Source organism: Phaenicophaeus curvirostris, chromosome 5 (assembly GCF_032191515.1).
Source record: "Phaenicophaeus curvirostris isolate KB17595 chromosome 5, BPBGC_Pcur_1.0, whole genome shotgun sequence".
Lineage (NCBI taxonomy): Eukaryota > Metazoa > Chordata > Aves > Cuculiformes > Cuculidae > Phaenicophaeus > Phaenicophaeus curvirostris.
This window is the reverse complement of record NC_091396.1, coordinates 66799141-66825616: the sequence shown is the minus strand read 5'-3', so window position 1 is coordinate 66825616 and position 26476 is coordinate 66799141. Positions and strand designations below refer to the sequence as shown.

General features: G+C 46.8%; 1 protein-coding gene across 2 annotated transcripts in view; it reads left to right on the top strand.

Moving 5' to 3' along the window:
- The window catches only part of MAP4K5 (mitogen-activated protein kinase kinase kinase kinase 5), a 79405-nt gene extending 53991 nt beyond the window's left edge, over positions 1-25414 (top strand). Inside the window, exons 16-32 of one of the 2 annotated variants that reach the window (XM_069856789.1) lie at positions 934-978; positions 2088-2130; positions 2573-2783; positions 3638-3735; positions 3837-3878; positions 4869-4953; positions 5044-5123; positions 8495-8555; positions 10286-10400; positions 10522-10580; positions 13310-13413; positions 14415-14592; positions 15767-15835; positions 17172-17264; positions 19711-19781; positions 20482-20537; positions 22306-25414. In XM_069856789.1, the coding sequence (XP_069712890.1) occupies positions 934-978; positions 2088-2130; positions 2573-2783; positions 3638-3735; positions 3837-3878; positions 4869-4953; positions 5044-5123; positions 8495-8555; positions 10286-10400; positions 10522-10580; positions 13310-13413; positions 14415-14592; positions 15767-15835; positions 17172-17264; positions 19711-19781; positions 20482-20537; positions 22306-22393 (1498 nt within the window). In that variant the 3' untranslated portion in view covers positions 22394-25414. The remainder of the gene's footprint in view (positions 1-933; positions 979-2087; positions 2131-2572; positions 2784-3637; positions 3736-3836; positions 3879-4868; positions 4954-5043; positions 5124-8494; positions 8556-10285; positions 10401-10521; positions 10581-13309; positions 13414-14414; positions 14593-15766; positions 15836-17171; positions 17265-19710; positions 19782-20481; positions 20538-22305) is intronic. The other variant, XM_069856790.1, reaches the window with a different exon arrangement.
- The last annotated feature ends 1062 nt before the right edge of the window (positions 25415-26476 follow it).

Below are 26476 nucleotides of genomic sequence, written 5' to 3'. Positions count from 1 at the left end.
ATGAATTGTGGTATCTGGTCTGGAAGAGAACTTAAATGCTCATTGCAAGGTGACGGGAAGGAAAAGATCGGGCTAAATGGAAAAGAGCTGTCATGGTTTAGCCCTGGCTCGGCTAATTTTGGCAGCTAAAATTGTGCAGTTGGGGTCCCAAATTGTTTCCCACCACCACCCCCCAGGGAAAAGGGAAAGGGAAATAAGAGAAAATATTTGTGGTTTGGAAACTAAAACTACAGCTTTAATGAAATAATGATAATCATCATCATCATCATTTGCAAGTCATAACATCTATGCAAATATGAGATTGTGTCCCTACCCCTTGATGACAGGAGGGAAAGAGTCTGAGGCTGGGAGGGAGCTGGGCTCAGGAACTGGGTTCAGGAACGCACGGATCCAGATTGGGGCAAACAGACAGAGGAGCTCCTTGCTGGACATTGGCCATCACGAAAGAGAGCAAGACCCTTGCGATCCCTCAGTTTTGTACTGAGTGTGACGTCTCTGGGATGGAATCCTCTGCTGGTCAGCTGGGGTCACCTCTCCTGTCCGCCCCTCCCTGCAGGTGCCACTATTTTTGCCCCTTTCCCTTGTGGCTCCACCAGCTCGAGGGTGGCCTTGGTTTCCGTAGGACCGGCGCAAGCAGTGTCCTCTCTGCATCCCAGTGCCCGTGTGATCACTGCTAGAGAGAAACTGTCTGAAAAACACGCAGTTAACTTTCAGAAAAGAAAGTTACTTAGATGAGACTGAGTTAAGAGTCAGAAAACTGACTCTAATTTATCTCAAGCCACAACAAGCGCTTAGTGCAGTGAATGGTGAAGTGCTTTGTTTTGAAAAGGGTTGGGAGATGCTCATTGTGAAGCTAAATATCATCCCCGATCGGTTTAGTTGGACAAATCGACCTTAGAGCAGAGCTCTTAATTTTATAAACATTTTACCTAGGGGACTGCTTACCAAATTTGGTGACGGGAGCGAAGATGTTGAAGAGTGAGTGGATCTCTCTGTGTGCCATTGTGTTTGCTCTGGGCGGCTCTAGCTAAAGCAAGTAGCACTCTGGCAGAACCTCTTCCCTTAAAATGCTGTAGGCAGCTTTGCTGCTCATAAATAAGCGAGGGCTTGTTGCACTCAAAGGTCTAACGCATGCTTGACTGTTTAGCTGATCGTCAGGAGAATGTCTGCAGAGCAATTCTTTCTTCCCTTGCTCTCCTTCCTGAGATTATCTTCAGCACGTATGGAAGCACCTAATTCTTTAAATCGTAGAGTCATGGAATGGTTTGTGTTGGAAGGGACCTTAAAGATGATGAAATTCCAACCCCCTGTCATGGGCAGGAACACCTCCCACTGGATCAGGGGCTCCAAGCCATATCCGAGCTGGCCTTGGAACACCTCCAGGGATGGGGCAGCCACCACTTCTCTGGGCAACCTGGGCCAGGGCCTCACCACCCGAGCAGACTTTGTGTTGATTAATGCATCGATCCTGAGCCCGATGTGGATGTTCCTGCAGAGCTCTGGTGGGGTTTGTGCAGCTCCAAACGTTGGGCTGATCCAGAGCGAATGCTGCAGGCTGCGCTGAGCAATATTGAGCCTTCACATGTGTTGACCCAGAGCTTGGCTGCAGTCAAGGTGATCAGGAGGAGAGATGACCAACAAGCTAGCTTTTAAATAAACTTTGAAAAGCTACGAGAGGACATTGCTCTGTGACACGATCGACTGGCTGATCCAGAAATGCCGGGAGAGAGTTGTCTGTAAGAAAGCAGCTCAGTGGTAAAATTCAAGCAGTGGAAGAGGGACACCTTCAGAGAATGGGTCCCTGAATGTATATGTATTTACTAATTTGAAATGCCCTGTGGCACAGAATGCTCTAGAACAGTGGGAGTTATGAAAGAACAAGAGTTTATCAAAAAGCAGCACTTCTAACAACATTAACGTGCTTTTTTCCCCCCACTCCTAGTCTTGTAGCGTAACCCTGTTCATGCAAAGCTATGATCTGTCTTTTCTATGCATTCTAGCTTGTCTTATTTACAGTCTGTGTTTTCAAGTCATTATGTTGATGTTGTCAGTTTAACTGAGCTGTCTACTGCACCTTTTCCTTGTAGATCAACGCTGAAGCGAGCAGGGCCACGGCCGCTCCCTCCTAAGGTAAAAGTTGATGGATTTTCAGAGTCTTAGGCAGCAAATTCCACCCGTGCAGCCTCCTCAGTGCTTCTGCCTGATGCTCTCAGTTGGTTATAAATTCTGTTAAATACCATTTGCTAGCAGAGTTCATGCAGCTCCATATTTTATGCTGACTTGCAGTCTAGGCGGTCTCGACCTCTGGGAACTCCTGGCCTTGTACACGAAGTGTCTTGTAGGTATTTTCCCTCTCAGGAGAATATGCTGCGTGGGATGCCCTGTTGTGCAGCATTTTGCCTCCTACTGTGGTTTTCCAGCAGAGAAGGAATGCCTTTTAGATTATTCTGCTCTTGAGTGTCTTTATTTAAAAACCAATTATTTTTTTTTCATGTAGAAGCAGTCTGGCTTTAATTCAACTTGTCCGAAATCTATGCTTCCAGGTAACCTTCACCTCTTTGGTTTGTTGCAGCCGAGAATAAACAGTTATCCTGAGGAAAACCTCCCAGATGATGAGAAATGTCAGACGATAAAGCATTTCCCAGACTCGCAGAACAGAGCCCCACCACCACACAGGAGACAAAGCATCCCTGTTTGCGGGCCTCAGGCTGATTCTTCCCCTGTCGGTATGACCAGTAGCATGAGTAGCCCTGGATTGCTCGCAGCGAGATACAGCGACTTAGGTAAATGCATCACGATTCTGGATCTCTGGCATCTCTAAAAGGAAATCGGTTCCAAAGTCAGCTGGTTTCAGTTGATAACGCGCTGATCATGAGGTGCAGCTTTCCTTTATGCATGTGGGGAGGGGCTTTTTATCAGGGAGTGCAGGGATAGGATGAGGGGGAGTGGTTTTCAGCTGGAAGAGGGGAGATTGAGATGAGATCTTAGGAAGAAATGTTTTCCTGTGAGGGCGGGGAGGCCCTGGCCCAGGCTGCCCAGAGCAGGGGTGGCTGCCCCATCCCTGGAGGTGTTCAAGGCCAGGTTGGATGGGGCTTGGAGCAACCTGATCCAGTGGGAGGTGGGCTTTATGGTCCCTTCCAAGCCAAATCATTCCATGATTCTCTGTGTACTGGTTCTTAGAGCCGTGATCCATGATGGAAATCATCTTCCCAAAAGAAGGACACTCAGTCAGTCAATACTGCAGGGTTGGAAATGGGTATGGCGTGCTGAAACTCATTGAAGAAAGCACGGAAGTTTCTGGACAAACCCCCCAGCTGCCACATAAAAAAAGAGAAGAGAGGGCTTTAAGGGCTGTGGGAGCAAATCTGTAGGGAGGGTCATCTGCAAGGACCATCCATGGCTTTATTCTGAGTTCTGTTGGATAATGGAATGCCTTTATTAGTGTGTGGTTCAGCACGGGGAAGGGTGTCCAGCTGTCCTTGGAAGGGATCGGCTACCTGCACTGTGTGTTGGGAGGTTCTAGAGCTTGCTTCTCTGCTCCTGCTGGACACCAGGAAGAAGAGAGAATAGGGCAACCAAAAATTTTCTGTTTTGTTGTGTCAAGTGAGCTACAAAATGTGTCTGGGCTTCTTTTCAGGAAACGGCCATGGCATGCTGAAACTCATTGAAGAAAATGCAGAAGGGTCGGGACAAATCCCCCAGCTGCCACGTAAAAAAGAGAAAAGAGATTTTCCTGTAAGTGTTGTGACTCTGAGGCTGATTTCTCTGTCACGTTATCTTGCTGGTTTTCTATCAGTGCGTGGGAGGTGTTTTATGATCTCTTTCTCTTCCCGCAGAAGCCAGCGATCAATGGCTTGCCACCAACGCCGAAGGTTCTGGTAAGCAGCCTCGTTTGCAGTAGGAGTTGTCACAGCATCGCTCCCTGTCAGGAGGAATAAGCCACCAGCTCCTCTGGGGTGGTTTTCTGCATCTCACACCCAGTTACTTCTTGTGTACTGAATCCACAATATTTGTTTCCTTTTTTTGAAACTTCCCTTTAGCCTGGATGTGAAGGGACAGAGTTGGCTGGGCTGTGATCTCCAGGAACAGCCTTTGCTGGGTAAAGAGAGAGGGGGAGAGGTGGTGATGATGCGAGAGGGTGTTACTTGCTTCAGGGCTTCTGCTTGTTTTGCATTCAATATTATTCTTCCCTAGTGGGTACTTGAAATTGTTTATATAATTTTGATCCTACTTCGCATTTCTTAATGTATAATAAGACAGGGTGTATAATGACAGGCTGAGAGTTGGGGTTGTTCAGCCTGGAGAAGAGAAGGCTCGGGGGAGACCTTAGAGCAGCTTCCAGCGCTGGAAGGGGCTCCAGAAAAGCTGGGATGGGGCTTTTGATCAGGGAGTGCAGGGATAGGACAAGGGGGAATGATTTTCATCTGCAAGAGGGGAGATTGAGATGAGATATCAAGAAGAAATCTTTTGCTGTGCAGGTGTCCCTGGCCCAGGTGACCCAGAGCAGTGGTGGCTGCCCCATCCCTGGAGGGGTTCAAGGCCAGGCTGGATGGGGCTTGGAGCCCCTGATCCAGTGGGAGGTGTCCCTGCCCATGGCAGGAGGGTGGAACTGGATGGGCTGTGAGGTCCGTTTCAACCCAAACCATTCTGTAATTCTAATATATGAAGTCTATGAAAAGGGTTAGAAGGCTGCATCGTAGCTTTTGGGAAAGACAAAAATGTTTTCCATCAAAGCATATTAGAGTGAGTTTGTGTGTGCAGAAAGGGAGCAGCAGTGCATACAGGTCTGCACTAACACCTGAGTGCCCCAAGATGAACACTTTGTACTGTATAAACTTGTTTCAGATTTCTTTTTTGGTGTTTTTCAGATGGGAGCGTGTTTTTCCAAAGTCTTTGACGGTTGTCCTTTAAAGATTAATTGTGCGACATCGTGGATACATCCAGATACTAAAGGTACTGTTATTTTAGGTCTGTTTTTTAAACCTGCCTGTTGCCAAATTGGAAATGAGCTGATGAAATAATCAACTTCTCTTTAATTTCTAGATCAGTACATTATCTTTGGCACAGAGGAAGGTATCTATACCTTGAATTTGAATGAACTTCACGAAGCAACAATGGAACAGGTGACTTTTGGTGTATTGAACACACGGAATAGATTTAGGGATGCTGTGAAGCCGCAAAGTTTGATATTAGAAGGGATAAATGTGTGATACAAAGCTTTGTGGCACACACTGATCCACATCAAAGCCAGCAATGGAAGTCGGAAGATTGATAGTTCCCTTGCCTACCTGAATTCTTTGTTGCTGCTTGTGTAATGTTGCTTTCAGAGGAATTTCCTGCTCAAAATCATTTCTTTTTCTTGGATACAGTTGATTCCCTTCCCTTTCTCTCTGTTTTGTTTCCACTAGATGGCAGATTGCTGCTCCACGGGATGTTACCAGAGCCCTCAGCGGTTTAATTTAGCTGCCATTGTTGCCATAAAATAAATACACGTTTGCTTCTCTTCACTTAGGCTCTTTATCCCTTTCCAAAACCCTTTTGTGCAGTCATGGCATTGTTATATTTTATTTTTTAGAGTCAGGAGCAGCAGAGAATTCTTAGAAGGGAAGTGACGGTGGATGCTGATAATGAGATTTTACCTGTAGATTTTTAAAGCAGTTCACAGAGGTGCTTCAGGCATCTGAAGAGCATCAGATTCAGTTGAGACACAGCACAGAGGTGGTGGTGAGAAGGTGCATCTGTGAGTAATAGTGAGAAAAAGCTGATTTCCCAGAGAGGGCTCTGCACAGAAATCTGTGCTTAAGAGGAGAAAGCCTTCTGTTTCTGAGAGCATCGTGCCAGGGCCCAGAACTTGAGAGGGGCAAATGAAAAGGTGAAATGTTCAGGAAGGTCATGGAGGGGCGTACTTTGGCACAGACAAAACCAAGAGACAATTATAAAGGGCTTGCTAGTGAGAACTGTGAATTTGAATTCATTACAGTGAGAGGATCCTTCTGAATATGATCCTTCTGAATATGAAGTTTCTTATCTTTTCATAGCCCCAACAGACATGGGAGAATGACTTAATTCCTAATGATGTTCTTAAAATTGTGATGGCAACTGTTGGAGACCTCCTTACCTTCTTACCTCAGTTCTCTTTACTCCGTTAGTCGAACAAGCCTCTTTCCTTGTGCATTTTCTGAACTTATTTCATGTACTGCTTTTCTGTGTACTTTTTTATACCCTGTGAGAGGTTAGACATGCCCGTGATAGGTAGAGAGAACTTGCTAGTGCTTTTTTTACAACATCCAGCGCATCCCAAAATGAAAGCTTCCTTTTCTGTGGAAACATCCTGGGTCTGGAGAGGTCAGGTGTGACCCACTGCAAGCCCCAGAAGCTTTACAACTGTGCTTCTGCTGTGCCACTTCCTTCCATATTTGCATTTCATGACTTTTCCCCAACAACTGTTTAGAATTATAGAATCATTGAGGTTGGAAAAGACCTCTGAGCTCATCCAGTCCAACACCACCGTGCCTGCTAAGCCGTGTCTTCATGTGCCATGTCTACATGCTTTTTTAATCCCTCCAGGAACAGAGACTCCACCACTGCCCTGGACAGACTCTGCCAGGGCTTCACCACTCTTTCAGTAAAGAAATTTTTCCTGATATCCAATCTAAACCTCCCCTGGTGCAACTTAAGGCCATTTCCTCCTGTCCTATCCCTTGTTCCTTGGGAGAAGAGCCCAGCACCCGCCTCACCACAACCTCCTTTCACGGAGCTGCAGAGGGTGATGAGGTCTCCCCTCAGCCTCCTCTTCTCCAGGCTAAACAACCCCAGCTCCCTCGGCTGCCTCTCATATGACTTGTTCTCCAAATGGGTGCACAGGACAAGGTCCTTCACACGTGTTTCACATCTTACTGCTTCACTGCTGCCAGCAGGGCAATAATTCTGTCAAAGAAGAAAATTTAAATTTTCAAATACAGTGCGTTCTGCGCAACTTTGCACTGGCCGTTTGTTATCCCTTGGTAATTAAAAGTATGTGGCTTGTTCCTGCGCTGCTCTGGCTATCCAGTCAGTCAGACAGTTTTGCAATTCCCACTGCCCTTGTTATTTGGCACAGGTACTGTGTTTGCCCTTCTCGATGTCCTTGCACATCCTCCATCAGTTCTTGAAGGTAATCATTACTGAGGCCTTGGGGTTTGAGCCAGTTCTTAAGCACTGTGAAGTAAACTTCCTTGGGACCTGCTAAAATGAGTAGATCTGATTGAAACAGTGTGGAATATCTCATTTTTCTGCTTCTTGCACAAGAGTCTACCCCTCTACTGTTAATTGTGTTAATCGTGTAGTCTTTCTTTCTTTCATAGGATTGTAGAATGGTTTGGGTTGGAAGGGACCTCAAAGCCCATCCAGTCCCACCCCTGCCATGGGCAGAGACACCTCCCACTGGATCAGGGGCTCCAAGCCCCATCCAGCCTGGCCTTGAACCCCTCCAGGGATGGGGCAGCCACCACTGCTCTGGGCAACCTGTTCCAGGGCCTCCCCACCCTCACAGGAAATCTTTTTTTCCTGAGATACCATCTAAATCTCCCCTCTTTCAGCTTAAAAGCATTCGCATGAAGCAAATTCTTTTGTAGAGTTTGGGTTCAAGCATCTTGTGCTTTGTTTTGCATCAGCTTCCATCAGTGGACCAGTCTGCTGTTGTCTTTTCTTAACATTCTGCTTTGGAAGCAGTTTAATCCTTTGAACTTCTTTTCTTACTGGATTTTTTTTTCTTGAGGGAGGACCTCACCTCTGAATGCTGGGCAATAAATCTAGTTTTGCCTTTGTTTTAATAAAATCCTTGTCCTGTGGTCCATATCCTTCAGACCCCTGAATGCTGCATTTGCCATCACTTCTACTGAAATTCTCTTCAGCTTGTGAAGAGGTTCTTCTTAACATGAAAACCTCAAATCTAGCCTTGCTGCCCTGTAACCTCTTCCCTCTGAAACAAAAGTAAGTCCCAGTGCCTCCTGTGAGCTCTCTGTTTACAGAGCAGCGTGCTAGCACAAAGAGCCAGGTGGGTAAGTCCCACAAAATACAGTATTTATGGTTATTTAAGTTGCTTAGGAATTTCTAATGCCCTTTTCCCCCTTTTCTGACCTTGTGGGGTTTGGTTGGTTTCTGTAAAACTGTTCTCTTTCTTTCTCTGGCTGTTATTGCTGAGCAAGCCGTGCCCTGTGTATGGTATTCCAGCCCTGCCAGTTGTCCTGCTTCATCTCTGTGCTGCTAATTAAAGAGTAATTGAAATTTGAAAATTTCGGAGGAAGAAGGAGGAAGGAATGAAAACCATTGTAGACAGATAAAAGGGCTAAGCAAGGCTCCCAAGGAGTGAACGCAAGGAGGAACTGTAGTTGCAGCTTGACTTTCTCCAGTGTCGATCCCTGCAGGAATGGTGGCAGAGGTGGAGCAGACAGATAAAACCACAGCTGGAAATTCCTCTCTGCTTCTATTAATGCAAATGTTTTTTTTTCTTCAGTTGTTTCCCCGAAAGTGCACCTGGCTGTATGTTATCAACAACACCTTGATGTCCTTGTCAGGTACGTATGAATAGAGGGAAAACTGATAAAATTATAAATAAGGAGAAACATTTAGAATGATAATTGAGTATCAGGTATCTTGGTTGTACTGTGCACTTCCTTGTGAAAGCCCTTCAGACATAAAACAAGTTTACAAAAAGTAGTTTACAAGATTACAGAGATAAAACTGGTTTACAAGCCGGTTGCCTGCTGGGTCCTAAGGTATTTTATTTACTTATTTATTTGTAGTTAGTTTGGAAAAGCTCAGCACTTCATATTTGTTAAACAAGAGTTGCCCCTGCCAAGGCTGCGGTTTCATAGAATCATAGGTTGGAAAAGACCTCTCAGATCATCGAGTCCAAGTGCCTGGAGGATCTAAAGAGTGTCCTCTTCTTCAGTCCCTGGGATGTTTTCTTTGTCAGAACACGATTAGGAGAGGGTTAACCCACGTGCTTTAGCAGCCCATGCAGCACTCCAGGCTTGAAGAACGGTTGCTGGAAAGCTGCCTGGCAGAGAAGGACCTGAACAGCGGCTGAAGATGAGCTAGCAGTGGCCCAGGTGGCCAAGAAGCCCAGTGGCATCTTGGCCTGTATCAAAAACAGCGTGGCCAGCAGGACCAGGGAAGTGATTCTGCCCTCATACTCAGTGCTGGTGAGGCCACACCTCAAATCCTGGGGTCAGTTTTGGGCCCCTCACTCCAGGAAGGATGTCGAGAGGCTGGAGGAGAACGGAGCTAGGGAAGGGTCTGGAGAACAAGGATTATGAGAGGTAACTGAGGGACCTTGGGCTGTTTAGCCTGGAGAAAAGGAGGCTGAGGAGAGACCTCATCGCTTTCTGCAGCTCCTGGAAAGGAGATTGTGATGAGGTGGGTGCTGGTCTCTTCTCCCAAATGCCAGCTGGTAGGTTGAGAGGGAATGGCCTCAAGTTGCACCTGGGGAGGGTTAGACTAAACATCAGGGAAAACTTTTTCACTGAAAGGGTTCTCAGGCCCTGGCAGAGGCTGCCCAGGGAGGTGGTGGAGTCCCCATCCCTGGAGGGGTTTAGAAGGTGGGTAGATGAGGTATTTGGGGATCTGATTTAGTAGTGAGCAGGTTACAGTTGGACTCAATGACCTCAGAGGTCTTTTCCAACCATATGATTCTTTGAAAACATAGCTTCAGCGTTTGATCGCTCTCTGCGTTGTAGCCTGGCAGTGTTTCTGGTGTGAACGAGTTGCACCAAATAAATTCACCCTAAATAAAGAGCAGTTTCAGTTTGAAGGAGGCCGAGGTGGCTGAGAAATTCGACTGACCCAACAGATCCATTCTTGAAAGAAGGTATCGTTTTCATCAGTTGTCCTGGGCTGAGACCTTCTTGATAGGAAACAGAGACGCTTTGGGACACAGGCTGAATGTGCCTCTAACCGTGCAGGGTGTTGTGTAACACCACTTCTGCTGATTCATAGATAAAGAAAATCGCCTGTTAGAATAAATTGTTGTATAATTCAAGCCTGCTAAAAATGTTTACATAAAACTGACTTTCAGAGCTGCTTTATTGCTACTGACATGAACTTTGCGTTGAATGTTGTGTCTTCTCTATATGAATTATCGTTGTTATCTTGTTTTGCTTCCCTTCATACCTGGACTGGAAATGCTTGGCGCACGTGCTCCCTTTCTCTAGAAGGTAATTTTCCATCCGTACGTTGTTTTAAAATATACAGTTCTCTGCCATTGGCACAGATGCAATGTCGATTGTCATTTTCTGTTTTACAGGGAAAACATTCCAGCTCTACTCCCATAATTTAATAGCTTTGTTTGAACAAGCCAAAAAAACAGGACTAGCTGCTCACATTCAAACCCATCGGTTCCCTGACAAAATATTACCCAGGTACAAACCTTTCACTTACAGACAATGGTGAAAATCCCCATAAATGTTGTGCTGCTGCGCTGGCAGCAGGAAGGGCTTTCGGCATCTTCTGTTGATGCGTTTTTCCTATTTGTTATTCCAGGAAGTTTGCCTTAACGACAAAGATCCCCGATACGAAAGGATGCCACAAGTGTTGTATAGGTGAGTAAGCGTCCTGTGCTGCAGTTTCTTTCCTGGCCTTTGTCACTGGGCCTGGCGTGTCTGTAACTCATTTCTTTTTAATAAACTTGTAGTTGATCCATTGTTCAGAAGACCGTAGGGCTGCATTGTTTCTTAGTGCTGTGCCCAGTTGCTGGTGGCTTTCCTCCTAGTAAGGAAGTTTGTGGATGACACTAAGCTGGGTAGAGGTATGGATCTGCTGGAGAGCGGGGAGGTTCTGCAGAGGAACCTGGACAGGCTGGATCCATGGGCTGAGGCTCCACAGAGTGATCTGAACAGCCTGGATCGATGGGCTGAGACCAATGGCATGAGGTTCAACCAAGTGCCAAGTGCCGAGTCCTGCGCTTGGGTCACAACAACCCCATGCAGATCCAGGCTTGGGGAAGAGTGGCTGGAGGACTGCCTGGAGGAGAAGGACCTGGAGATATTGGTTGACAGCAGCTAAACTTGAGCCAGCAGTGGCCAAGAAGGCCAATGGCATCTTGGCTTGTATCAGAAGGAGTGTGGCCAGCAGGACTGGGGAAGGGATTGTGCCCCTGGACTCAGCACTGGTGAGGTAGCACCTCAAATACTGTGTTGAATTTTGGACCCCTCACTCCAAGAAGGACAATGAGGTGCTGGAGCATGTCCAGAGAAGGGAACAAAGCTGGGGAAGGGGCTGGAGCAGACGTTTTCCAAGGAGCAGCTGAGGGACCTGGACTGTTTAGCCTGGAGAAAAGGAGGCTGAGGGGAGACCTCATCACTGTCTGCAACTGCCTGAAAGGAGGTTGTAGTGAGGTGGGTGTTGGTCTCTTTGCCCAAATGATAGATGACAGGACAAGAGGGAATGGCTTCAGGTTGCACTAGGGGAGGTTCAGATTGGACATCAGCAAAAAATTCTTTACGGAAAGGGTTTCAGGCCCTGGCAGAGGCTGCCCAGGGAGGTGGTGGAGTCCCCATCCCTGGAGGTGTTTAAAAGAGGGTAGATGAAGTGCTTAAGGGATATGATTTAGTAGTAAACAGGTCTGGTTGGACTTGATGATCTCAAAGGTCTTTTCCAACCTAGCGATTCTATGATTCTAATTAATGTGGGCTCTTTATGCTCGTCAGTGGAAAAACGTTATTCATACCATCTCTTAAGCTATCAACGTTGCTGTTTAAAGCAAGATCCGAAGGGAAATGCTGGAGGCAGCCCATAGCAGGCAGCTGATGTGTGGTGCTCCCTCTCTGAGAGCTGCTAAGGCTCTTGGTGAATAAGTGGATGTTCTGAATCACTGGCTCGAGGATGCCACCTGAGCCAGCCTGTTGCTATGTCCTGCAGGCTGCCTGCGAGCATAACGCTGGTTACAGAGTCCCAGGCTGGCAGCATGTACAAAAATACCTTCTCTGCTTTGCCAGTTTAGCTCAAATTTTGACCTGGTTCCAACTTCTAGGGAGGCTAAATCGAAAAGAATATTTTCCACAAAGAAAAGGCTTGACATGAATAAAAATAATGTCAGCCTGGGGAGGAGTGAAGCCATCGCTCAAGTTTTGAGTGCTCACCAAAGAGTTACAGCTTGTGAAGTTACAGATTTGTCGTTGGCCTCAATGGCTTTCAAAAGGCTTGGGCTTTCTACTGAATGGAAACCTGCCGTAGTGCTGTGTGAAATTGTACCTTTGCACTCTTCAAAATCCTGAAGCGGAGAATAAAATACCTCGCTGCAAACCTGGATGTCTTGTTTAGCTCATATAAAATGTCTGCAGTCGGCACATTGACAAATGATTCCTGAAGTCAGGCTAGTCTTGCACCCAGCTGAGCTTAAAAAGCCAACCCCAAACCCTTCATCGTGTTACTGTCTCAGCTGTCAAAGTTCTCAAGAAGTTCTGACCACCTTGATTGCCTTGGAACTGTTTTTATTGAGATCATGGCTTGACCTAGACCGTTCACTCCCTCTGCTCTTCACTGGGACTCCAAGAATGTTGATGGTTGTTAATTATAAATGTAATCGACTTTATCTGGAATGTAGCACAACATTAATTACTGTAGGTATTTGAGTAGCAAGCCAGAGGGCAATTAGTGTGCAGTGGATAATGTGCAGGAGCAGGGAAGAGATTGCGCCCCTGTACTGGTGAGGCCACATCTCAAATCCTGGGTTTATTTTGGGGCCCCTCACTACAAGAAGGACACTGAGGGGCTGGAGAAGAAGGCCAAAGAAGGGAATGGAGCTGGGGAAGGGGCTGGAGAACAAGGGTTATGAGAAGCGTCTGAGGGCTCTCGGACTGTTTAGCCTGGAGAAAAGGAGGCTGAGGGGAGACCTCATTACTGTCTCCAGCTGCCTGAAAGGAGGTTGTGGTGAGGTGGGTCTCTTCTCCTAAGTGCCAAGTGACAGGATGAGAGGAAATGGCCTCAAGTTGCAGCAGGGCAGGTTCAGACTGGACACTGGGAAAAATTTCTTCACCGAAAGGGTTCTCAGGCCCTGGCAGAGGCTGCCCAGGGAGGTGGGGGAGTCCCTATCCCTTGAGGGGGTTTAAAAGATGGGGAGTTGAGGTGCTCAGGGACCTGCTTTAGTCACAGACAAGTGTGGTTGGACTCGAGGATGTCAAAGGTCTTTTCCAACCAAGCAATTCTGCGATTCTACGAACTGATGCTGTTTCTTAAATGATGTGTAAAGACAGCTGGAGAGTGTTTTTCAAGTATTCTTTGAACTCCCAAGACTTTAAAAAGGTTGGTTTTGTTTGTTTGTTTCATATAGTACGAAATCCGTACACAGGACACAAGTACCTATGTGGCGCGTTGCAGTCTGGAATCGTTCTCCTACAGTGGTATGAGCCAATGCAGAAATTCATGCTAATAAAGGTAAGTATTTCATTTGTGTTTGGAACATTTAATCATTACACAGCTGTTGAAATAACCTTTCCAGACTTTGTAATGGAAAATACATCCCACTCTGGTCCCATTTGTGGGTTCTGAACACTTGGAAATCTGGTTTGATGCGTTTTAACTAAGTCTTGTGACTGAAGTCAGTCAAGTGTTGGATCAAGCCCAGTAATAGTAATATTAATTAGTAATTAATGAGCCAACAGTGTGCCCTGGCAGCCTAGAGGGCCAGCCGTGTCCTGAGGTGCATCCAGCACAACATCGTCAGCAAGGGAGGGGATTGTCCCGCTTTGCTCTGGGGCAGCTCCACCTTGAGTGCTGGGGGCAGTTTTGAAAAGGATCTGAAGCTACTGGGGAGCATCCAGAGGAGGCCACAAAGTTGATGAAGGGATTAGAGGAGAAGTCGTATGAGGAGCGGCTGAAGTCACTTGGTCTGTTCAGCCTGGAGAAGAGGATGCTGATGGGAGACCTCCTTGTGGTCTGCAGCTTTCTCACAAGGGGAGAAGGAGGCACTGAACTCTTCTCTCTGGTGGCCAGTGACAGGACCCAAGGGATGGCAGGAAGATGTGCTGGAGAGGGTTAGGTTGGACATTAGGAATAGGTTCTTCACCCAGAGGATGGTGGAGCACTGGAACAGCTCCTAGTCACAGCCTGACAACATTCCAAAAGCATTTGGACAACACCCTCCAACACCCGGTGTCAATGTTGGGGTGTCCTGTGCAGGGACAGGAGTTGGACTCGATGGTCCTTATGGGTCCCTTCCAACTCGGGACATTCTGTGATTCTTTACTAATTAGCAACAAACTTATTCTATACCTCTCCACAACTTAATGTTGCTCACAGCTTGTGTGGTCTTAAAAGAGCACTCTTAGCCGTGAAAAATTCTTCTCTATCTTTTATACTTCATGCACGTTATTTTAGGCTTCTTATTTCCAAGGTCAAAGGGAACTTTACAAATGCCACCTGCTGTTTTCTTCCAGCACTTTGATTTCCCTTTGCCAAGCCCTCTGAATGTGTTTGAAATGCTGGTGATCCCAGAGCAGGAGTACCCGATGGTCTGCGTGGCGATCAGCAGGGGTGTTGAGCCAAAGCAGGTAGTTCAGTTTGAGACAATCAACTTGAACTCTGCATCTTCGTGGTTTACAGAAATCGGTGCAGGTAAGACTGTGATCCCTCTCGCAGCCATGTTACTGCCTGCTAACTGTGGGATAATATCCCATCCTCAGAAGTCGTTTGGAAACCCTTTAGCTAAGGAAAATGATGCAGCATCTCTGCTTAAAGGAACCTTCTAGTACCTGAAGGGGCTGCAAGAAAGCTGGGGAGGGACTGTTTGCAAAGGCTTGTGGTGATAGGATGAGGGGGAATGGGGATAAACTGGAGAGGGGCAGATTTAGACTAGACATAAGGAGGTGTCCCTGCCCATGGCTGGGGGGTTGGAACTGAATGATCTTTAAGGTCCCTTCCAACTCAAACTCTTCTATGATTCTATGAAAGCACATTGCAGCTGATCTCAGGTTCTTTTTGTGATGACCTGGCAGCTTCAATAAAAACTCCTATTTCTTCAAAGACTTCAGTTTTAGACACATCTTTTATTTTATTCTCTTCATTTCCTTAAGCAGTAACACAGACCCTGCTGATCGTAACCACAAATGAGAACCCATACTTTTTGCTGGGATCAATCTTATTCTTCTTTCCCCTTCCTTCCCATGTAAAGACTCGCACAACTGCATTTTTGTCTGTGCCCCAGCCCTGGGGGAGCCTCGTCATTGTGAGCTGGTTATTAATAAGTAGAAGGTTCTGTTTTATCTTCCAAAGCTGGTTGATATCTTGCAGATGATTTTCTCTGCTGGCTTTGCTGAATATACTTTTTTACATTTAAATACTGCTTTTTAGCAGCTGTACCAAGAATTTCATTAATAAAGACTAGAAAAATTATTAAACCTAGTTTAATATCAGCACAATAGTCTTTCCAGATGTGAATTTGTGGGAAAAGAGCATTTTTTAGGAGTCAAGATTCCCGTGATGATTCCTTTTGTTCATTACCTTGTCTCTGCATGAAGAAAGCTGACTTGCTGAGCTGTAACATCAAATGTATTTGATGCCAATAAATAATATGCTTTCATATTAAATACCTGCTTTGGATGAATGGGCCCTGTACTCCTTCCAGAACATTCTGGGATCCCACCCTTAAAGAAATTCAAGAGAGTTACAGGTATTGTAGATGCAAAAGACTTGTGGCATACTGAGAAGGCTGTAGCAGTTGGTGAGAGGTTACAGGGAGGCTGCAATCAGTTGTATGTGATATGAAATGATCTGTTTTCTTTCTCTCAAGGCAATCAGCAGCTGGATGCCATTCACGTAACGCAGCTGGAAAGGGACACCGTGCTGGTCTGCCTGGACAGTAAGTGACGCTGGGCATTACGAAAAAATTTTTCATGGAAGGGGTCATTGGGCACTGGCAGAGGCTGCCCAGGGAGGGGGTTGAGTCACCTTCCCTGGAGGGGTTTAAGGGACGGGTGGACGAGGTGCTAAGGGACATGGGTTAGTGTTTGATAGGAATGGTTGGACTCCATGATCCGGTGGGTCTCTTCCAATCTGGTGATTCTATGATTCTGCAAAACTTGTTTGGCCGCAGTTGTTGGCTTTAACTCTACCTCTAGTTAATTTTTCTCCATTCATTACTACATCATGTTGCAAGGTTTCCAGAGATACAGTGCAGATAAATGGGTTTTCATTTTGACTCCAGTGATTCCGGTGCTGATGGATGAGAAGCTCGACTTGAGCTGGCATCGTGCACTCACAGCCCAGGCCAACCGTGTCCTGGGCTGCATCCAAAGCAGCGTGGCCAGCAGGGCAAGGGAGGGGGTTCTCCCCTGACACATTAGAGCAGCTTCCGGTGCTGAAAGGGGCTCCAGGAAAGCTGGGACTCTTTACAAGGGCCTGGAGTGATAGGATGAGAGGGAATGGTTTTCTGCTTTAAATTGGAAGGGAGAAGATTTAGATTAGGCATTAGAAATTCTTCACGCTGAGGGTGGGGAGGCCCTGGAACAGGTTGCCCAGAAAAGTGGTGGCTGCCCCATCCTTGGAGGTGTTCAAGGCCAGGTTGTATGGGACTTGGAGCCCCTGATCCAGTGGGAGGTGTCCCTGCCCATGGCAGGGGTGGAACTGGGTGGGCTTTGAGGTCCCTTCCAGGCCAAACCATTCCATGATTCTGTGATTCCACTTCCCTCTCCCTGTGTCTATCATTCTTGTTTCGTTTCAAAATGAAGTGTAATGCAGCTTCACAGATCAGATATTTTCTGATCAGAAATATTCAAAATTGACTTGGAAAAAGTGACATTTGCCTGTTTCGTGCGCTAGCAGGACAAACTCTCCATCGTGCAGGCTAATACAACCACAACCCATATGCATCAGAAGTTAATGCCTCAATGGGAACTTTGCAGTGCTTTAATCTGCCTCAATTTCCAGCCTTTACACTGCATTCACATTTCTGTGCTGTCTGTTATGTGTAGGCAGGCTGTCAGCAAGGTCTAAAACCATACAAAGCGTGTAGAAAGGTTTTCTGTCTTTATTCTGAGCAAAGGATGCTCTCGGATTCATTTTAGGCAAACACTGTAGATGTTAGTTGGCTATTTTTTTGGGCCTGAAAGATGATGTTAGTATTGCACACTTAAAGCCGTCAGTAATCCTTTTCAGCAGCAGGTTTTAATACTTGTCTTCCTGTTTTTTTTCTTGAGAATTTGTGAAAATAGTGAATTTACAAGGGAAGTTGAAGTCAAGCAAGAAATTGGCTTCTGAGCTGAGCTTTGATTTCTGCATTGAGTCAGTGGGTAAGTGATTTGCTTCTCCATCGTCTCTCAAGGACAAAGAACTTAGAGGGATGAGTGTTGAAGGGGTTTTAGTCATCTAGACTGGTCGAGGGCACCCCATGTGGGCCCCTTTATGGTATTTGAATGTAATTCTCTGCAGATGGGCTGCTCCCTTTAAACTGCTAGACAACAGCAGTTCTAAAACTTGAACTGTAATTGTCAAGCAAGTGTTTTCTGCTGTAATAAGCTCTCGGAAGTATCTCGTCAACATGAATTTAATAGTTCCATTTCTCAGAAACTGAACTTCTCTCTGGAATCAAACTCAGTAAAGACACAATGTGGTTTTGGTAGTGGTTGTACCAAGTGGCGTGTTGGGACCTGTGCTATGTGACACCTTTCTTGGAGACATGGACAGTGGGAATGAGGGCACCCTCAGCAAGTTTGCTGATGATACCAAGCTGTTTGGCACGGTCGGCATGCTGGAGGGAAGGGATGGCACCAAGAGAGATGTGGACAGGCTGGAGAGGTGGGGCTGCGCGAACCTCATGAAGTTAAACAAGGCCAAGAGCAACGTCCTACACCTGGGTTGGGGTGATTGCGAGCACAAATCCAGGCTGGACAGAGAATGGATTGAGAGCAGCCCTGAGGAGAATGACTTGGGGTGCTGGGAGGCAAGAAGCTCGACATGAGCTGGCAACTTGCGCTTGCAGACCAGAAACCAACTGTGTCCTGGGCTGCATCCAAAGCAGTGGGACCAGCAGAATGAGGAAGGGGATTCTGCCCCTGTGCTCCGCTCTGGTGAGACCTCACCTGGAGTCTTTTGTTCTGTTCTGGAGTCCTCAGCACAGAAAGGACATGGACCTGATGGAATGGGTCCAGAGGAGGCCACGAAGATGATCTGAGGGCTGGAGCATCTTCCATGTGAGGACAGGCTGAGAGAGTTGGGGTTGTTCAGCCAGGAGAAGAGAAGACTGTGTGAGACCGTAGAGCTGCTTCCATCACTGAAAGGGACTCCAGGAAAGCTGGGGAGGGGCTCTTGATCAGGGAGTGCAGGGATAGGATGAGGGGGAATGGTTTTCAGCTGCAAGAGGGGAGATCGAGGTGAGATCTTAGGAAGAAATGTTTTGCTGTGAGGGTGGGGAGACCCAGGCCCAGGTTGCCCAGAGCAGTGGTGGCTGCCCCATCCCTGGAGGTGTTCAGTGGCAGGTTGGATGGGGCTTGGAGCAACCTGATCCAGTGGAGGTGTCACTGCCCATGGCAGGGGAGTGGAACTGGGTGGGCTTTAATGTCCCTTCCTACCCAAACCATTCCACGATTCTGAGTTCCTTGAGCATCTTCCATTTGGAAGAAGTTTGTTGTCATAGGTGTTCTGTATTTTAGCAGCAGGTGGTGGAACAGTGCTTGTTCTACAGCCTCTCTGTTTAGATGTGTCAGACCCATCCAAAAGGAAGATATTTTTAATCGAGCCTGTAACTCTTCCCTGCATTCTGGCATATTGTCATTAACTGCTGTGCTTGTATCAGGCAACGTCTCCTGCTGACTTGTGCACAGTGTGACTCAACTGCTGCCTTTTCCTTGAACTCCAAAGGAATTCATAGACAGAAGCATTTATTTCCAAGTCTTGCGCTTAGCACCTGACACTGAATAACGTGAGCAGTTCTTTATACTCCAAGGGGGCTCTTGGGAATCCAGGGTATTAAAGAACCGTGTTCTCTGGTTGCAGAGCAGAGCGGGGAGCAGCAGGTGAAGATCAGCCTAAGGCTGTGGTGACAAGAATCGGTGTTGGAGTTCTGCTGAACGCCTTTGTTCTGTGTCCTTAGGACATGGCAAATACTGAGCAGATACAGAGCTTGACTGGAAGGAATAGCAAAGGAGAACAAGGAGGATTTAGGAAAATAAACCACGGTGTAGAACATGCTTTCGAAACACTGGTTAAAGAACGCCAGGCTCTTCATCTATTCTTTTCAGCAATCTGGTATTTAAATCATACTGAGCGAGTGGCGTTCTGTGTTGTCTCCTTGGTCCTGAGCGGAGAACTCCTCCTGTTTCTCATACTCGGGGCTGTTTTGTAGTAAATACATTAACTCAAATGATGTATAATTTCCAGAAGCCCACAGTGTTTTGGTTGGCAGTGTGTTTATACATTTCCAGAATCACTAGGAAAACAAAGACCGAGAGAAGTGGAAGGAAGAAAAGGAAAACCAGAGAGGCAGATGCCTGTCCTGTCTTGGCAAACAGGGAATGCCCGAGTCCTGTGTTTGGAATTGCATTTTAAAAAGTAGTGTGTGTCTTGGATTCAAATAGTAACTCAATCCAGTTTTTCTATGGTGACTTTGGAATTTGGTTCTGCTACAGGAGTCCAAGTCTCACCACGTCCTTTCTCCAAGCGCTTCCCATTCTCCCTGCTAGTGAGGAACCGGGATTCCTTTGGTTCAGATAAGCCTGACTTTGTGCCTCTCCTTTGCAGTGTGCCTTCAAGACAGCGTGCTGGCCTTCTGGAAACACGGCATGCAGGGCAAAAGCTTTAAGTCAGACGAAGTAAGTAATCTCCCAACCTCTCCACATAAATATTTTCCTGCTCCTTTCTTACCATTGGATCCTTTGGACTCTCTTGCTGCTTCCCTAGTGATTATGCTTGTGCTCTGTGTTGCATCGCTGCAGCTTGCTGGTTGCTTTCTCCAACTGCCTCTCTTGTCGTTCATGGTAAAGCTCACGCACGTGCTTCAGCCAGCTCTGTTTCCAAGAATATCAGTCAGAGACTCCTGAGCTGGTTCTGCACGGAGCTAGTATGGGTCTGGTGTAAGAGCATTTGGGGATCTTGGGTGAAAAGCTTGAGTTGGCAGCATCCCTTTAGAAAAGAAAGACACTCTTTGGTTTTCTTTTCTTTTTTTTTAAAGTGTCCCTTTAAAAAAAGTACCCTTTTTGATGACATTCTCTGTGAAAAGGCAGGGAGAGCTGGTTGGTCTCTGCTGACAAAGATTTATTCAACATACCACCTGTGCCACTGAATCATCTCAACCAGTAACAGTCTATGATACCAAAATTACTTAAAATAAGTTGTATTTTGTGAAATTTAAAGCACTGCTTCGCAGAGCATCAGTTTGTCCGATTCAGTCCCATAATTTGCACCAAATTATATTTGAAATTCTGAAGAGACACATTTTTTTCCCTTCCAGCTCAGACCAATACATTCCCTTTTGCCACTGAGATGCATGCTCATGTGTCCATTTTTCCACAGGTTACCCAAGAGATATCAGATGAAACCAGGGTTTTCCGCTTGCTGGGATCAGACAGGTAATCACCTCAAAGAAACATAAACCCTCTCTTTTATTTAAACTAACTTTCCAGCTTCCAGCCTGCCTTGGATCTGTCTGTGGGCAGTCTCGGAGGGGTCAGTGACACTGTTTCTGTTGCAGCAACAGCCAAGCATTTAATTAGTGATTGCATCTGCACCCAGAATTATTACAAAGAGCCCCTGTGAGCTCCCTCATTTTGCATTGCAAAGAGAGAAGTGAGAACACAAACACAGGCCTGAGGAGATACAGTGTGAGGGGATGAGCTGTGTGGTGTTGGGGAAGCAGTGTCCAGCACCATTCGGGAAAAGCCTGTTTCCAGCTTGGATTCCATGGTGACCTGGTGAATCATCTTGGCAGCTGGTTACTTAAAAATAGTATTCACTGCTCTGGACCTTGAGCTTTAGGAATACCAGAGCAAACGATCACGGGTTTAACGCACAGTGGTTTCAATTCACCCATTGCTCACAGAATCATTAAGGCTGGAGAAAACCTCTCAGCTCATCCAGTCAATTGTTAACACCACTGTTCCAACTAAACCATGTCCTGAAGTGCCAAATCTACACAGTTTTTGAACCTCTGCCAGGGCTTCACCACTCTGTCAGTAAAGACCTAATAGTTGTTTTTCAGATAGAAGCATGGAATAGTTTGGGTTGGAAGGGACCTTAAAGTTCATCCAGTTCCAACTCCCCTGCAATGGGCAGGGACACCCCCCACTAGATCAGGCTGCCCAAGGCCCATCCAACCTGGCCTTGAACACCTCCAGGTATGGGGCAGCCACAACTTCTCTGGGCAACCTGTTCCAGTGTCTCATCACTCTCATCGTGAAGAAATTCCTCCTTATGTCTAGTCTAAATCTACCCCTTTCCACTTTATACCTGTTCCCCCTCGTCTATCACTACCAGCCTTCATGAACAGTCCCTCCACAGCGTTCTTGTAGCCTCTTCAGATATTTGAAAGTCACTATAAGGTCTCCCTGGAGCCTTCTCTTCTCCAGATGTGTGGATGTGGCACTTAGGGATGTGATTTATTGTTGGAGTGGGCAGCATTGGGTTAAGGATTGGACTTGATCCTAAAGGTCTTTTCCAACCTAAATGATTCTGTGATTCTGTGTCAACGAGGGTGAGGTTTGTAACACATTGCATGTGCCCATGGTTGAGAGGGGCAAGGAGTGGTCCAAGAAGCTGCTCCTCTTTCTCTGTTCCTTGTGTGTCCAGCTGTGGCGTTTCCATCCAAAGTGATCATAGAATTATAGAATCACCAGGTTGGAAGGGACCCACCGGATTATTGAGTCCAACCATTCCTATCAATCACTAACCCATGCCCCTGAGCACCTTATCCACCCATCTTTTAAACACCTCCAGGGAAGGTGACTCAACCACCTCCCTGGGCAGCCTCTGCCAGGGACCAATGACCCTTTCTGTGAAAATTTTTTTCCTAAAGTTCAGCTTAAACCTCCTCTGGCAGAGCTTGAGGCCATTCCCTCTCGTCCTGTCCCCTGTCACTTGGGAGAAGAGCCCAGCTCCCTCCTCTCCGCAACTTCCTTTTAGGTAGTTGTAGAGAGCAATGAGGTCTCCCTCAGCCTCCTCTTCTCCAGAGTGGAAAATTGGATCCCTAATTCAAAAAATAAAATACCCAAGATACATAGTACAATTGCTTTGGTCTGTAGAGACCTGTGAGCAACGACCTCGTTCCTCCGCGGTGGTTAAACCCCATGCTCTTTAATTTTGCCGCTGACCATTCTGGGCTGTGTTTGTGTCTGGTTGCAGAGTGGTGGTGCTGGAAAGCCGGCCGACCGAGAACCCCACGGCACACAGCAACCTCTACATCCTGGCCGGGCACGAGAACAGTTACTAAGCAACAGTAACCCAACGCACATAACAGAGTGGATCTGCCACGCGAGGAACAAAGAAGCATTAGGAAACTCAGTACGAGCAGGACTGTGACTTGTTGTTTCTTTTTTTGACACCTAAATGTTGTCATTTTAGGGTGGAAATCAATACATTTTTCACAGCTGGGAACGGCTGGTTCTGTCTCTTTGCCACTGTGTGGTTGGTTATATCAAGTTTGCTTAATAAAAGCGGTGAGGTTAATAGCCCTTTACTCGTTAGTTCTAGGGAAACGGAGCCTTTAAAAAACGGTTTGCAGTAAAGGTGCCATAAAGTGTTAAATATTTTACTTCCCTTGGGATTTTCCTCTTGTTCTGTAGATACATACGCAGTGCTGGCTGTTTCCCGGTTTTATACTGAGACTTATTCTTAATTAAAAAGGTTTGTGTAGGGAGTGAGAGGTATCCGCAAAGCTTTTGGGTTTTAAATCTGCCATTCGGTATGGCTTTGTATAATAGACTATTTAATCCTTATTTATTAATCTGCTGCTAGGACGGTGTAATGTATCTAACTTTTAGCGAAGGAAGGTTGCAGAGCAGCTTACAGGTGTTTTTTTTTTACCGTTGTATAAAGATTTGATTGTTCTTTTTTCTCATAGGGATGTAGTGCATTACCGAGGGGTGCGTTGCAGCATTGGTTGATCTTGTAAAAATGCGGTTTTGTACAACAAAAGTATTTTGTATTGAGGTTTGTGTTTTTTTTTTTTTGCTTGCGGAATTGCCATAAAAGGGATTTTCTTATTTCCTACGAGCTGTAGGGTGTGTGTACACAAAACACAACATTGACAGCAGACGTGTTGCTACGGGGTGGGTGTGTACAATAAACAGACGTCTGCATGTGTGTTCAGGTGACCAGCAATGTGTATTTATATATATATATTTATATATATATATAAATGTACGATATCTATATGCTTTATTTTCATCAGTTAGGGGTAAGCCTTGGGAGGTGAAATGGGAATTGTACCTGATCGCCATCCTTGATGAATGAAAGTATCCTGTATCCAACAGCCCACGACGTGTAGTTTATTTATGCTGTTCCAGCGGGGAGTGTTGTTGGCACTGCGGTCAGTCCGACAGCCGCTCAGAGAGGGCTGTTCCCCGCCTGGGTAGTATAAATAAATATGATAAAACCCAATATTCTATATTAAAGCTTTCCATCACTTCTTTCCCTTTCGCTGTTTTGCCACCTGCATTTTTCTTTCCTTCTTCATTAAAGAGTCCCACCGGTTCCTTTCGCCTTCCTCATTAATTACACTTCTTGAGGTACCATTACATACAAACACAGACTGACTACAGGAGAGCATCTGGTTTTACTACCTCACGTGAACGCGCTGGCTCTGCTGGCAGCAAACACGACCCGCAGGCAGGTACAGCGGCAGCGTGCGTGGACGTTTGAACCGAGGGGATCTGAAACGAAGCCCCGCAGCGCACGCTGCCTCTTTGGTGTCTGCGATCGGCTCCCCTAGCGCAGAGCTTCGCGCCTCACTCTGTAAAGCAGCCAAGGTAAGTGCGTTAAAAGGGCTTTGCCGGCCCCGCTGACGCCGTTGGGTCTCACCTCACTGGCCTGTCGGACTCTGCGATTCATAGTTGAACACGGACAGAGCCGGCCTGGCACAGGCGAGGACTCGGTGACGTCTGTTTGTCACCAGGGGCAGCTGCAGTTTGTGTTCTGGAGGCCTGGAAGGGAAAAAGAGACCAGCGCATGATTTTATCCACTTAGCGTTGTCATTCAGAATTAATTCTCGTTACTGACTTGATATTTAAATCAAGTTGAGCTTTTCACTTCTGCAACTGTCGCAAAGTTTAATTAATAGAGTACAGGTAAAACTTAAAAACCGGTCCGCAATTACGTTTTAAGCGGCCGGCTGTAACTGGATCAGCAGCGCTGAAAGCAGGACCTGTAATTTCTGTGTTTTAAAGAAATCAACCTCTCTAGTACTGAAATTACTTCCCCCTAGGTAACAGCAGTTGGTGATTAACTCCGAGGGTCAAACTCTGTCTGCAAAGACTTGAAAACAAACGCGAGGTGAGGCACCGGGTGGAGATGTTGTAGGGCAAACGCTTTCACTTAACTTACCTCATCCACTACAAACAGAACTTGTCCTCCTTGCAAACACTTACAGAGCTCTAAAGGACTGGAGAAATCTGTAAATCAACTGGGAATATTTCTGGGGAGTAACTGGAGTAAATTACACCATCACGCTGACGTCATGAGCTGAAGGTGTTTGTCTTTGAATGACTGGTGAGCCATAAACAACTCTGGAAAGCCCTCCTGGAACCAAACCTTTGAGCTGTGGAAGTGTTTCTGGTGGCACCTCCTGAAACAGTTTCTCTGGTCTGGGTTTATGGGCAATTTTGGTGGGATCTGCGAGATCCTGTTCCCTAGTGTCCAACCTCACTGGTTACCTTTGGCGGCTTTGCGTGTGTCGTGGCTGAGCCGGCCAGTCCGGGTGGCTCCGAGTGGTGTGATTTGCATTTGTTATTTTGGTTTTGTCCATATCTTTGTCTGGTTTTATGACATTTCAGCCCGGGTTGAGAAAGCTGCGTGTGTGGGTTTGGAGTTGATAACGCAAAAGCTTGCTCACCCCTACTCTTGACAGGCATCAAAGGATTTGTTATTTGGTGCACAAGGTTCAACTTGAAAGCTTTAACCCAGGCTCCTGCTGCTCTTTGAATTACAAACAGTGTTGAAAATCGGTCTGTAGATGAGTTCTTCATTCATTGCAATTGAAAAACGCAACTGTAATCGTGATGACATCTCTTTAAAAGACAAAAGGTGCAGCGAGCCGGTGAGCCACTGCGTCTCTGAAGGGAAAGGACGGAGGGAGAGACTTTGGAAATGTACTTTTTGACCTTCTTTAGTCATTTGGTTGTAACAGAGACTCTAACTGCACTCCTCCGGTTTGTGTAACCAGGCGTCGTTCTGCGTAGTTTTCTGTTGGCAGTTCATTTCAGTCTACGCCAAATAAACTCTGCTGTATTCCGTACTGGGATGTGGTGTGGTGGATTCCTGGGAATAACACCGTGTTGGATGGTTCTTGAAGGAGAGTTGGAGATTGCATGGCATGGAGGGAAGAGCCTGACCAGGGCTGGCTGCTCACCCCGCGTCTCATAGAATCATAGAATAACCAGGTTGGAAGAGACCCACCGGATCACTGAGTCCAACCATTCCTATCAAATACTAAACCATGTCCCTTAGCACCTCGTCCACCCGTGCCTTAAACCCCTCCAGGGAAGGTGACTCAACCCCCTCCCTGGGTAGCCTCTGCCAGGGACCAATGACCCTTTCTGTGAAGAATTTTTTCCTAATGTCCAGCCTAAACCTCCCCTGGCGGAGCTTGAGGCCATTCCCTCTCGTCCTGTCACTTGGGAGAAGAGCCCAGCTCCGTCCTCTCCACAACCTCCTCTCAGGTAGTTGTAGAGAGCAATGAGGTCTCCCCTCAGCCTCCTCTTCTCCAGGCTAAACACCCCCAGCTCTCTCAGCCGTTCCTCATAAGGCCTGTTCTCCAGCCCCTTCACCAGCTTCGTTGCTCTTCTCTGGACTCACTCCAGAGCCTCAACATCCTTCTTGTGGTGAGGGGCCCAGAACTGAACACAGGATTTGAGGAGTGGTCTCACCAGTGCCGAGGCCAGAGGGAGAAGAACCTCCCTGGACCTGCTGGTCACGCCGTTTCTGATCCAAGCCAAGATTGGATCTCGATTGGATCTCAGATGGGTTTTAGGAGCCTGGATCAGTGAGCGCAGAGATGGGGCACGGGGGAATATTTTAAGCTGAAAGAGGGGAGATAAAGAGATGAGAGCTTAGGAAGAGATGTTCTCCTGTGAGGGTGGCGAGGCCTTGGCCCAGAGAAGGGGTGGCTGCTCCATCCCTGGAGGGGTTCAAGGCCAGGTTGGATGGAGCTTGGAGCCCCTGATCCAGTGGGAGGTATCAGTTGACCCCTGACCACCTTTAAAGGGGGGAAAACGGGGGTTGGGGACCCCAAAACCGGCAAAGCCGGTTTTGGGGTCCCCAACCCCCGTTCCCCCCTCCTCGTCTGGGATGTCGCTGC